This window comes from Cryptotermes secundus, unplaced genomic scaffold (assembly GCF_002891405.2).
Source record: "Cryptotermes secundus unplaced genomic scaffold, Csec_1.0 scaffold964, whole genome shotgun sequence".
NCBI classification, from domain to species: domain Eukaryota; kingdom Metazoa; phylum Arthropoda; class Insecta; order Blattodea; family Kalotermitidae; genus Cryptotermes; species Cryptotermes secundus.
This window is the reverse complement of record NW_019725428.1, coordinates 1,983,437-1,997,671: the sequence shown is the minus strand read 5'-3', so window position 1 is coordinate 1,997,671 and position 14,235 is coordinate 1,983,437. Positions and strand designations below refer to the sequence as shown.

The window sequence follows — 14,235 nt, the reverse complement described above, 5'->3', positions numbered from 1 at the left end:
TCAACTGTCATATATATTGCTTCTTTTTCCCATTTTTCTCAAATACAAAAAAAAAACCCCGTGGTTTTAGTCCGCAAGCGAACTCTACCGACCGAGCGATCGCCTCTTGTCAGCGAAGTTAGTGCCAGCTTTAGCGGATAGAGGGTGTCTCGTGGTCAGTTCAACGAATCCCCACGGCCGTTAATTTCGGTTTTCTAGACCGGAGCCTCTACTGTTCTGTTCAAGTAGCTCCTCAATTATCCTCAAGAGGCTGAGTGGACCCCGTTCCAGACTCACTACTTACTTACTTACTTACTCATGGAGCTGAGCCCTTCTGGAGGAGCCGCCAATTCTGCAGCTACTCAAGAATTTCCCAACATTTTACGGAACCCGAAGGTTCATTACCGTGTTCACAAGAGCCCTCCACTGGTCCCTATTCTGAGCCAGATCTATCCAATCGATACCATCCCATCCTATCTCTCTAAGATCCATTCTAATATTATCCACCCACCTACGCCTTGGTCTTCCCTGTGGTCCAGACTCACTCGTTCTCAGAAAATCTGGTAGCGCCGAGAATCGAACTCGGAACTCTGGATCTGTAGCCACGAACTCTGACCAATGGACCACAGAGGCGGTACACTGCCCTCAATCAGACGTAAACGAAACATTAATTTTAATATTTGTGGTTCTCACTCGGGTGGTTATACACGTGTAATTTCCACACCGTGTGGTTCGTTGACTGTGAACCAAAATTTCGGAGGGACATGTCACAGAGATCTCCTTTCTACCTATTTCACTCTGGTTTCTTGTTAGGCCTATTCTTTACCCTGAAGACGGAGGTGAAATATTTCTCCAAAACGTCGGTTGACTTTCAACGGATTATACGGTGTTATATCTCAGAAGACAGAACTTTTCAGAATATGTTTTTTTCTTTTGCAACTCTTCTAACAAAGCAAGTTTATAGGGCACTGAAACGAAAATATAGAAAACATCAGTGTAAACTGAAAATAAAAGCACTTACACAATGACATTTTCGTGTCTCTGAAACCAATGAACCTGAACATTTGTTCCAATTTACAGAGGTCTAATGATCCAAAGAACTGGACCATAAATTCGTACTACATATTTGAGCTACACTGTTTCTGCTCGGCTTACATGTTCACTTGTTGGTACATCCTTTTTTATTCTCGTTCCTTCCTTGTTATTGTTTTCACTAGTTCCTTAGCTACCAATGTCGGAAGGAGCTAAAATAGTGTTCCCTGAAGATTGTCAGCTAAGTCCGACTCCATGAGGGACTGGACAGGAACTTTCCCAGGGATTCCTTTAAAGAGATGTGAGGTGATCCCTGGATCTTCTCGACCTGCATTAGAGGGCTCAGCGTCTTGGCCCTCTGCTACCGCGCCCAGGCTTTTCGGATGAACTGTCTGGGGACCTATTGGACTTCTACTGTAAACTGGAGACTAGTAACAGGATCGCTGGCTAGCCATTACATGTTGAGAAGGCATCTAAATTTCGTGAGCCTCACCAATAGCCCTTTTAGAGAAAATGTGATCCGGAAGAAATATAATTCTGTAATATCGCTTGTAAATACCATGCACTGTCTAGGCATTGAATAAAGATCTTCGGCTTTGCATGATCAAGGCGTATGGTCATACCTACACTTACGTACGGATCCCAAATTTTTACTTTAAAGAAAAACAGGAAGCAACATTTGAAACTTCAAGAAATCTTGAGGAGCTTAAGTGAAAGTTTTCAATTGAAATAATAATAAAGACAAAACTTTCCCTGTAACAGGCCGTGAAAGCGCATAGGATTGTAAGACGTCGAGGCTACCAAACTTTATAGAAAATCGGCTCACAGAAAGAGGTGAGGTTGTAAGAATTACGCAACGGCCGCCATTTAACCCGAGGAAGATACCTATTATTCATTTCTGTTAGAGGCTGAGTCGACCCCAGGGTCATAATGCGGCTGGAAGGATTAGGACAATTAATAAATTCAGTGACTTCATCGGAAATTGAACCCGCGACCTTCCGGATTGTAACATAGTACCTCAACCAACTAAGCTACCGCGTGCCCCAATCTAAATTACTACGCTATGAAACATGCGATGCAGTGTATATATAGATTCACGTATTTTTAACCCTGGCACTAGTTGGAGGTGAGTGGTAGCTTCAAACCCCGGCCGCTTTACCCTCGGGTAAATCCCCCGCTACCCATTTCGTTACATGTGAAGCATAAGAGAATTTCCGCTTGTCCAGTACATGATTTATGGCAGTCAAAATCTCTTAGTCTATATGCATACCCGTGTATTCATATTTGTTGTTTTTGAGTAACCTTTACATTATCGGTTAACTATGTCCGCGTGATCACAAAAGTAACCGTTAAAGCTCCTGGCACAAATGGAAATATATCTATCAAAATACTTTAAGCTATGTACCTAGTTAACGCACCTGTCTCTTGTAAAAAGCTATTATCATGTATTATTAAATTATTTTTTTGTATAGAACTTCCTGTTTTCTGTTGCATTAGGAAATGGATTGTAATTTGGGCTTCTGCAGCTTGTGCCTTCCTTTGCCTTGGTCTCAGGGCAAGGTTAGATCTACGTTACACTCAGTTGCTGCTTGCAACTGAAGAGTATTGTGGTGCTCCGCCTAGCCACGAAGGATTAAACTTTTCAGATAACAGCAACAGACTTAATTAGAGCATGTTCATGTACGTTAAGCCTCGTGTACTTTAAGAACACGCTACTTGTTGTGAAGTTGTAAGTATTTTTTAATTAAACTTGTTAAGGGTACTCTTGAGAAGTAAATCCTTTTTAATACCTGATCCGCAGTTTAATTTTAAAAATTCCGCCCGTTTTGGAACACCTGTCCATCTGTAATACACTTTATGAAAAGAATGCCTTCCATCCATTATTTGTACCTTTGTGTTTCTCAAAGTACTTTCTTACAAAAGTGTTAAAGGGCTTACCGAATTCCAATATGATGAATGGCGATATTGCTTGTTATTCGGACATATTCTCTGTAAACGACAGAATGAATATATCCAGAGAGAAATTATATATCTAGTCAGAATGTTATAATGGCAATGAAAATACATTTTCTACTGAAATATATATATTTATTAAGATAAATTGTTGGGAAGCTGACTGAAAATGCTTATATTCTTAGTCTAAAACATTATTCAAAATACGTCACCTTTATATACGCAACTTTACAGAAGAAAACTCCTGTTTTCAGCGAGATATCCTGTATGGTGATTTTGTTTCGCATCGTAAATTGAGAATTTAATGTGATAAATATTTTAATTATGTAACGGTCTCCGCCACTCTCTGATAACACTGAGTGCCCCAACCTAGCAGGTGCATGATTTTTCTCATTCCCTCCAGAAAAATACCGAGATTGTTCCATAAATTACATAACGATAGCTTCTTTTCTTATCCTTTCCAATTCGTTATTCAGTAACAATCCTCTCATTCGACACTATGTAATCTGAGCTATTGAATGTCGCCTTAAATTGAAATAAAACTTGGAATAATCCTCTGAGTCTATTCTAACAGTAATTGCTCTGAGGTATTTTCTTACTTAATGTTATTAGTAATACGAGTTTTACATGTATTCTTTATGAAGTCTGAGACATCAGAATGCGTTTTTCATGACCTTTGAAGGCACCAGGACCTGTTGAAATTTAAATTAGAGTGGATTAGTTCTTATTCGTCTCCTTAATACATATGCAAATTTATATTTTCTTCTCACTTCAACGCAGTGTTATGAAACCCAGTTATATGTAAGATGCTTTTCTGTTGTTGCTACAGTACATCAGTTGAAAGTCTATTCCTGTCAGAGCGTATTTCGGTCCTGGATACTCAGACGGCTTAAAGCATTGCACCTGTGGATGCAAGTACAGGAAATGTCTCAAACCGAGGCGGTGAGAAGATATTGGATAACACTCTCATGTGTAAGCCAAAGAAGTGCGCCCTTCCATATGTCCTGTGCTATTTAATTTGGAAACAAGGTATAAAATGTATCAATAAAGACCCCGGTGTAAATAAAACATATTATTTAATGAAAAATAATTTATATTGTCACTTATATAAGTTACTATAGACATTGTTTGGATTGGAAATTGGATTTATTTGCCACTTACCGATACTAACTACAAGTAACTATAGTGCTATCGCATATTCACACACTCTGCAGCTCACTGCAGCAATGATTGAGACTTTTCAGTCTGCTGTGTCCTCATAGGTCGTTGCCTGATAGCGGCTTCGAACATCGGAAGTTCGCCTTATTATGTATGCCCAAAATATCCCTGTGTCTCAGCTACCTACCTCTAAAAGTAACCGTTCACGACTGAACTGCAGTCCTCTAAGTAAATTCACCAAGCAAATCTCCATTTCCCTGCACTGCATTACCTAAGTAATTGCCCTACGTACATCTCGGCACGGACCGCATAGAGAACAATGTTCTGTTGCGTTTCAATTTTTGCTTAGCGGTCCTCAAAGAAAACGGCGTTCCTCTGTTGCTGTTCATTGGTGCATGTTAGCAATATGTTGCCTAGCAGCGGGCGTTGTTTAGAATATCCTGAAATGAAAACGTTAAAAGAATTCAAGGTTGTTTTGCTCTGGTGACATGATAGTCATACCGAATTTCATGACTATGTGCCAGTTCGTACAAAATCTATTACGGGGAGGTGGCAGGTACAATGTGATATATAATGTGACTATACTTCTTTATGTAAAATATGTAAAAAAAAAAAGTGAAGCTGTCCCTGTAACAGGCCGTGGAGGCCCATAGGGTTGTGAGACGTTGAGGGCCCAATATTATCTAGACAATCGGCTCAAAGATGACGGTAAGTTTGTCAGCCTTACACGCCGGCCGCGCTTTACTCCCCAGGAAAATTATTTAATTAATTCCTGGTACTCATTTCTGCTAGAGGCTTAGTCGACCCCCATGGCCATAGTGCGGCTGGAAAGATCAGGTCAATTGAAAAAAAAAATCCAGTGACCTCATCGGGACTTGAACCCGCGACTTTCCGACTTGTAGAATAGCCCCTCAACCAACTACGCTACCCCGTGCCCCGTACTTCTTTATGAAATAAAGTAATTTAATAATAAGAAATTTACGAAAAATTCCTCGTAATTAGACGATAGAATTAGCGTGGTTGTGGAATTTCAGATCAAGGCTATGTTTGGTTAACTTTGTTTTAAAACTTCACCGACAAGCAGGGGTCGCTCGGACGGTATAGTTCTCTTGCGGACTAAAGCCACGGAGTTTGTTTAGTTTGTTGTTTGTATAATTACAGTATCTGTAGGCCTGCTTGTTATCTTTGAATGAACAGAACTAAATGTGCGCCGCAGTTGAGCAGCGTCCGTTTCGATTAGAATTGATAAGCATACAAATACGTGTACATATGCGTGGAGGATGACTAACTAACGGATGCGTCTGGTTATTGTTCAGTGGCTGTAACTCCGGGCTGTGTATCGTGCATAGTTTCTGCAATCAGATATGCAGAACAAGACTCGCTTTAATTAAATCAAATACAGTGTTCTGAAAGTGTAATTGTATCTAATAGGGTGAGAAATGCCATTATTCCCCAGTGGAACAGATTACATTTGCTTTATGATCGAATTTAATGGTACTGAGGCTGAGGATTATTCAGTTTTGATATCGGGCGTCCATAATTACCCTCGCGATGCATAAGTGAGCTCATAAATTCGAAACGTTTCCATGAATAAGAGTCTTCTCGAAAAGTTTGTTACCAGCTAGTCAATAAATTGTTCATTTTCTCTGAATGAAGAAGTTTATTATCTTAAAACTCCAACATTTGACCGTATCTTCTGCCTCTTCCCCAAAATATCTATTTATTTTTCATGTACATTTCCTCTAAGATGAATTTTCATCTGTGTCTACGTTCTCCAGTTAGTCTGTTCCCTCCAATTATTCCCGCCAAAAATTTGGACTCATTTCTCGTTACACCCATCTCCATCTCCTTTTTTAATATCTTAATGTTTTTTTTTTTTAAATTGTGGCTCATCTCTATATATTGTTTTATTTCACCATCTTGTTACACACGCATCTGTCTAATCTGCAAACAATCTCCTCTTCGGAATCTTACTACTGCTCCTTCAGCTTATTGGTTTACTCCTGCTGACCACTGTTTACTTCGGAATCTGCTCGCTTATGAAGATGCAGCACTGACACACCTCACAGAAAACACGTCACATGTCGCTATGTATTTCCGTGAGACGTTACCGCGCATGCGTCATTTGTGTGGACACAAAGAAAACGCAGTTTCCTCTACTGTTGCGTTCTAGTATTTTGGGCATGGCCTAGAGATGACGTACTTCTATGTTACGTGTTGCAAAGTGTTTATGGAACTGGAAAGGTGATATCGTCCAGACAAGTTCTGAGCTCCACCCAGCCTCCTATCCAGTGGGTAGCGGGGGCTTTCTCCTCGGGAGTAAATCGACCGGGGTGTGAAACTGACCACTGTCCTCCAACTAGTGTCGAGGTCAAGAAAATGTGGCTCAGTACATCCATCCTTTCCCCATACGCCTTCATGGCGTAGTGCTTAATTAGTTAACAAATTGACGACTTTATTTACCGTTCTCTGAGCGGCCTCCGTAGTCTAGAGGTAACGCTCCCACCTCATGACTCGTAGTACGCGGGTTCAAATCCCCGGCGGAGGTCGTCGAATTTTTAATGGCGGAAAAATTCAGGGAACAAGTCCTCCGGGAGGGACTTTAAGCCGTGGGTCCCGTGTCGTAGCTTTACGGCACGTAAAAGAACCTCATGTCTCCAAAGGAGGTCACTGAGCCAAATTACGGACGTTTCCCGCCCAACAGCAGTCTCTAATACCTCTGGTAGATGGGGAAGCATTATAGATACCTCTCAGCTAGTAGAGCCGGTCTCGCTGCTGGGCGGGACTGATGGTAAGCACCAGTACCGGTAGGATATAGAGACTGGTAGAAATCATAGAGGAAAGCACAATGGACCAATACAGGTCTCAGTGCATGGGGAAACCCACCCTCTCCAATAACTAACTAACTAACTAACCACCTTTCTCTGCCCTAACACTTTAGTTATTACAGTGTCGGAATATTTTTTTAAGTAAAGTGGACTGACTCCTTACCGGTCATTATCACTAATATATTTCGTGATTTTCTTTGTTATCGCTAGTTAAAGCACCACTGCCTTCTCGGGACAGTACACTTCTCATTGAGATATTCAAATTTCTTACATAGATTTTTCGAGATCATTAACATTTAATGAGATGTTGAAGAAAAGTAATCGCATATTCGAAGAACTGGGTGTCCTTTGTAGTATGAAATCCATCATCATCATCATCAGTAATCTGTCAGACGACAGGTCCACAGTCTCTTCCAAAACGATTCCTCCACCTAATGCGATCTAGAGCTTTCTCCTTCAAATGACAGTATCCTCTTCTGTCCCCAAGGTCATCCAGCATCTTCTTACGTCTTCTTCCTCGTCTTCTTGTCACTTCTATCCGCCCCTCTATCTTTCCTTCAATAACTTCTTGTAACCAAATAAACATCAAAGCTTATATAACGGCGTCTTCAGTAGCAAAACACTTTAAAATACTGAAGCAACGCATTGGGAGAAGATATGCATTGCAATTTGAGATGTATGTTGTAAACTTATTTTGATTTTGTGGCCTCTTTTCCGCAGTAAATTCCTTTAACTCGCATGCAGGAAGTGTATCAAGGAATTCACATGGATCTTTCTTTCTCCTGTCCCAGAACGAAGCTCTTGACGTCGCCTTGACTTCTCTCCTCCTGAAGATTGAAGCAGCCGAGCCTGACGCTACCTCCAGATACGAGTTTCTGTGAGTACCCAATATTTTATATGGACCATTAAGCTGGCATTTCTGGACACATGTGTAGCTCCATTGGATGTTTTATTCATTTGTCTAAGAGTACACCATCAAAAACAGTACGTGCTGAAATTGATATGTCACCGACTATCTCTCTCTTCCAGGTTCCTATCTTCATCTTTTTGTTTCTTTCGTTTGCATTTTTCTCCGTTTCTTACACCCTTAATTTCCTTTCCTCCCTCTTCTATATCATCCTTTCTTCCTTTTTCTTCCATTTATTTTTCCTCTTGATTTACTTATGTTCGTTCCTCTTATTCCTTTAATCTTTACGTCTTTCTTTCCTTGTTTTTTTCCTTATTTTACTTCTTTGTTCATTTTCCTTCTTATGTTCTTTACGTCTTCCATTTTACATATTAATATATCTTAATTTTCCATCAGAATCAGTCCAGTAAATATTCATTAAAAATACTACAGAATATTTTACATAATTTACTTCCTGTTATGAATGTTTTTATGAAAATATCATAACAACGTCAGTATATCATCGTCGCCGTCATTAACATCATCATTGTTTACTCTGCAGTATAATTTACCTGATACGTTCAAATGTTACGCGATGAATCTATCGAACAGCGATATTTAATTAGTTATCGGCTTCGAAGAAATTTTGGAATTTGTCTACTAACCTTTTGATGTTGGTACCTAGAATTAGCGTAGAGAAGTATGGCTTGCTGATTAATGTCGCTTCAGTTGTTCATAACCTACAGTATCACTTTTATAAATAAAGTCTTTCCAAGCGAATACTGCTTTATATTCTAGAAACGTTTAAGTTATAAAGGCAACAGTTTGAGATGACAAAAGATTTTCAATTAAATTTTGAATACCTTGGTATGATCACGATGAATAAATATATTCTTCAGTAATTAAATAAGATTGAAAAATGACTACTCCAGCTTAAGTGACACGTATTTCCAAGTCCATGATTCTCGATGCTTCGCCCTTCTTTTGTTTCATTCTTAATTCCTGATCCCATGCAGTAGGAACCTTTGCGAGAAATGAGAGCCTTTCAGTTAGTCAGGATATTCCCAGACATTTTTTGGAACTCGAAGATTTATTAACATGCTCACAAGAGCCCGCCACTAGATGCTATTCCGAGACAGGTGAATCCAATCCACATCTTCTTATCCTATATCTGTAAGATCCGTTTTAAAATTATCCTTTCATCTATATTTTGCATCTTAGATGGTCTTGTCCTTTAAAGCCTCCCGATTAAAATTTGGCATTTATTTCTCAGCATAAGGTAAAAAGGAAAAGGTAAAGGCATTCCTGTAACAGACCGTGGAGGCCCATAGCGTTGAGAGACGTCGAAGCTCCCACATTTTCTAGGCAGGTGGCTACGATGTGGAGAAGAGAAGATTCTTGTCCTTACCGTGACTCGAACTCCGACCCCTCGGTCGTCCAGCCCGTAGCCAGTCACTGTGCCGACTGCACCATTCCGTCACCTTTGGGTAATTGTAACATTACTAAATGTAATTTAACTGATCACGGGTAGCAGATGGCAACTGTAACGTAATTACCTCAGCTTCCAATTAGTAGATCCAGTGATTGAACTTTTAAGCCTATCAAGACCAAGTCCAAATGATTAAATACTTAGTCAAGACATTCCCATGAGGGATATTCTGCTTGCAAGAAAATTCTCAACTTTTCTCTGATAAATATATTTCATGCTGAAATAATCAAATTACACTTCTGCTATCTTAAGTAATGTTGAATTTCCTGTGATTTACTAACGTACAGATGAGATCCAACAGCTTTGCATAGCTGTAAGTCTCTTGACTTACTTAATCCGTTCCTCTTATACCTTAGGTGTCTGAATTAAATTGAATTATTACTGTACATATTTATTTTTGGAAGAACTTATTTCTTAAGCAGACCTACAGATTTTGAGTATGTAAAATTTCATGGAAATAGCTTGAAAATTTGTATTTTTTTTTTTTGTAATTATGAGCTTAAAGTCAATATTCCATATAAATTGCATGGTTATATTACGATTTATGTTTTATCAAATTTCGTATTGCTAGATGCAGTGCTTTATTAGTTATCACCATTAAATCGAGAGCTGTATATACATATTTCACGCGGCAACCATTTTGTTGTTTTACATTCTACAAAGACATTATACTCGTACTAATAGAAATTGCACATTCTTCGAAGATCTATTAGGATACGTAATATAAGATTAAGAGGCTCTCCACCTCATATGTTCGTGTCCGCCATGTTGTTAATATCGATTGTAGGAAACTGAAGCCATGGGACTGAAGTGCCGTCTAATGGCACAGTGCCCGTACCAAACTTTGTTCACCTAATTCAGAAATTAATCACCAATATCCATCCTGCGCGCACACTCATGGAAACCAACTAAATTCGTTTGTACCTGGTAATGGGCTTAAAGAAGCCAGTTGAGGGACGATTATTCAGTTCTCCTTTTGTGTAGAAGTGTTTGACCACGGACCGGATGACAGGAATTCAAATCCCAGCAACTTTAATAATTTATTTCTTCGTCATTATATCCATACAGAATGCCTGGACGTACCCAACAAACTTTTAGATGGAAGAGAGTGATTGTTAGTTTTGAGGTTTTCACGGCGATGACTATGAAGAAAGTCGTCTTCTGGGTTTAGGCGCCGTGTGTTCTTCGTTTTGGCCGACGTTTCGGAGGAACGTATCGCCTCCATCTTCAGAGCAGGTGAATGGCTTGGAATTCAGAGAGCAGTAGCTGTCCTGCTCTCTGCATTCCAAGCCATTCACCTGCTCTGAAGATGGAGGCGATACGTTCCTCCGAAACGTCGGCCGAAACGAAGAATACACGGCGCCTAAACCCAGAAGACGACTTTCTTCAGATAGTGAAATTGATCACCACCTTCGCTACTGTACAAGAAAGAATATATGAAACCTTATCTTCACTTAACTGTAGATCTTCATGTTATGTTGCTTAGACACAAGATAACCTAATCGGAAAATTCAGTGACGATTTTAAGTTGGATGAATAGTATCGCCATGGAGGTGTACAGAGTACAGAACTTCGTTGTAATGCAGGGGTGGCTACTGAGTGTATTAGGAACAGTTGAGAGATTGGAAATGATAGTGAAGGACGGTTTGCTAGGATAGCTGTGTGTGTTTGTGTGCATAGAGTACGCAAGTGTTTGCTACAGACGGGCGAATAAGCAGTGACATATTATTAATTGTTGTTTACGAGAGAGGCTCTGGTATCGACCATTGTGACGAGTATTACAATTGTCCTCTGAGCTAACCTGTAAATATTCTACTTATTTAATGAAATTTCCTCAAAGATAAAAATATGAAGAAAAATACATGCATTTTTATTCTTAGCAAGTTTTAAACATTCACAACTTTTTGCTAATGAAATGTTCGAGGAAACGCGATAAAACAAATATTTGTTGCAATGAAAATATCGAGACGCGGGGAGAAACGATGGAAATGAAGGGCTGAAATAAGAAATAAAATCTCTCTGGATGTACTCGTACTGTTTTCATAACTTGTCGTAAGTCCTAACTTTTAAGGCAACACTTCTCATTCAATGTCTGTAACATTTCGTAATGAAACGGAATATATTTACCAGAAAGTTATAATTACGGCCTTCATCTTATTCTTCTGTTTTGCTTTTAGCATCTTTCCGTCCAGGCATGAGGAATTGATGGAAATCAAACCAAGAGACCCCTCCTTATATCCTTCACGTTTTAATATCTTGTTCCATTCTTTTTTCTGTGGGCTGTTGCAGGGTGCCGTCAGTAGTTGGAAGAGCTGCGACTGGTAGGATAACGATTTTTGAATTGGAAGAGACTTGGAAGGAAACGGCTGTGACCTAATAGAGCTAATATCGCGGTATTTTCATGGAGAGACTGAGAAAAACACAAAAAACTTCAGGATAGCCGGCGTCCCTGAAAAGATTCGAACAGAGCACCTCACGAATATGATTTCGTGTCATTACCAATACACCAATCCACTTTGACGTCTCCTATTCTTTGAACTGCGAACCTGGAGGCTAATGGGCCAATATAAAACAAGCAAAATTTATTTTAAAGCAAGAGAAATAATTCAAAACATATGTACTATAATGGCATTATTTTTGTTCTGTTCTAAAGATGTTCGCATTGATATGTTGAATTAAAATTGGTCGTGCCATAGCTCAGGCGGTTAGCCGTTGGTTTCCCACTGCGGCGAGCGGGGTTCGAGCCAGGGTCTGGTCAAGTGGAATTTGTTGTGGACAAAGTGGCGCTGGGGTAGGTTTTCTCCGAGTACTTTGGTTTCCCCTTCCAATCTTCATTCCACCAATTGCTCCACAATCACCCTCACCTATGATCTGGGGCTGGTACAATAGGCCAGTAGTGGCCGCAGTACAAGGGACTTAGTCCCACCCCACTAAGAATGAAGTGAAATGGTAAAATATAAAGTGAAGTGTAGTTTACATACCGTCCGTGTTTACAAACTTGGCCGTTCTAAAGAGAATATACAGTGAATTTGGTCGAGTCCACTGAGGTAAGAATTTGTTAAGATGTGTATGGGTTAAAGCAGAACATTTAGTCACAATGCGTCACCCTTCCTCCTTCCAACAATATATATGAAGCTACTGCCCCGATTCTTGTGGCCCTATTTCTCACGCGCAACACAGATGCTAGATTTAAAAACACGAGTTATGCAAGCTTTAAGTGTTGAAATGTCACTGTGTGTTAAGTGATATATGATGATATATATGAAACATATCAGCAAGCACAGTTGTGATGTCTGTGTGTGTGTGTACGTTAATTTGCAAATGTACGTCAAATATTTACGTATTTACATATTGGATAACATACCGTAATTCACGGATATCAGCAGTAATAGTAATAATAATAATAATGAGATAAATAGCGGAGATAACTCAGTCAATATAGCGTCGATCTACGAATTGGACGGCAGGGATTCGATTTCCACTCAGGGGCAAGAGGTTTGTCTCTTCTCCACAGCATCCAGACCGGCACTATGCCCCACCAGCCTCACATCCAGTGGGTACCAAGTCCCCTGTACTCCGTGAGGTAGGGATCGGTGCATGAAACGAACCAATCCATGTAGTGTCAAGGTCAAGAACCTGGGAGCTACACCTCCACTTTTCCATACAAATTTATGGCGTGCTGCTTAATTAATAAGGCACAGTGGCAGCTTTGCTTTTGACACCTGTGAGAGAAAGTACCTCAGACTTCAGAAACGGACATGAATTAATGGATTTTCTGGTATTTTTATTATGCTTAGTCTGTAGATATACTGCAGCGACTGTGATGGAAAGATTATCACAGGTAGTCGGTAAGTAACTGTCTAGGAAAGAGATCTTCGTGGTCTTCTTTAAGCCACTGTACGTTGTACAAAGGAGTGCTCACATTTTTAAGTAACAGCGTCATTCGTTTAAAGGACCCTTTCAAATTTAGAGCTCTTTTGTTAAGTGTCCTAACACGAAAATTATCGAATCGGTTTGATGTCCTCTATAAATCTTTGGATTTATATTCTGGAGGTTCTCGATTCAAATCTCGGGTGGGACATGAACTATACTGAGATCCTTCATTATATCCTTAAGTCCTACCAAGCAAATGTCAGGATGTTACCTTAATCCATGAACTTTTCCTTTCGGATACCCTCAATTCATTTTTCATTAACCATGCACTAAGCGAAATTGCATATTTTAAATTGTGACTATGTCATAAAATAATCCACAAAAACTTAAAATTATTTTAAAGAATTTGAGAATAATAGTGACACTGTGGTTCACTTTGGATAGCCCTGGTCTATCTTAGTGGGTTGTGATTGTACTATGGCTCATTAGAGAGAAGAAACTTCTGCTCATATGAAAAGAAGTAATCTCTGTACAATAGACAGGCAGCCTCAATTAACCGGTTTCTCAAAGCATTTCTCAACTTTCACATCGTATTCATCTTCTGTACATAACACTAATCTGTCTCGTTCATTCATAACCTGAAATATATGAGGATATTTCATTTCATTAATAACGGCTTAGCCGTAATCACAGGCCACTTGAAAAGCAAACAGACAAGTTTCGCTCCTACTAAAAGCATGCTAACTTCACGGAAGAAGGCTCTTTTGGAATGTAGATAGTTTCTCATACAGTAACATGCATTTGTTGTCATGTTCACAAGAATCTGCCACTGTTTCTATCTTCAGCCATAGACCCTTCCCAGAAAACGGGAGACAGAGGAAAACCAAATTAGTTACAAGTAGATTCCAAAAGGTTCTGACGATGATGTATAATACTCAGAATTGCTGTGTTTTTGGACTTTGTCCATGGTCCGGTATTCTGAAAACCAGAAAACATTACATTTCGGAAGCTGGATTTGTTTGGCCCTCGGGTGAGGC

The 14,235-nt window shown here is 39.6% G+C and overlaps 1 protein-coding gene across 1 annotated transcript in view; it reads left to right on the top strand.

Moving 5' to 3' along the window:
* Window positions 1-14,235, top strand: part of LOC111863428 (head-specific guanylate cyclase) — a 366,348-nt gene that overhangs the window by 114,044 nt on the left and 238,069 nt on the right. Inside the window, exon 2 of the mRNA XM_023849758.2 lies at window positions 7,742-7,827. Within this exon, the coding sequence (XP_023705526.1) occupies window positions 7,742-7,827 (86 nt within the window). The remainder of the gene's footprint in view (window positions 1-7,741; window positions 7,828-14,235) is intronic.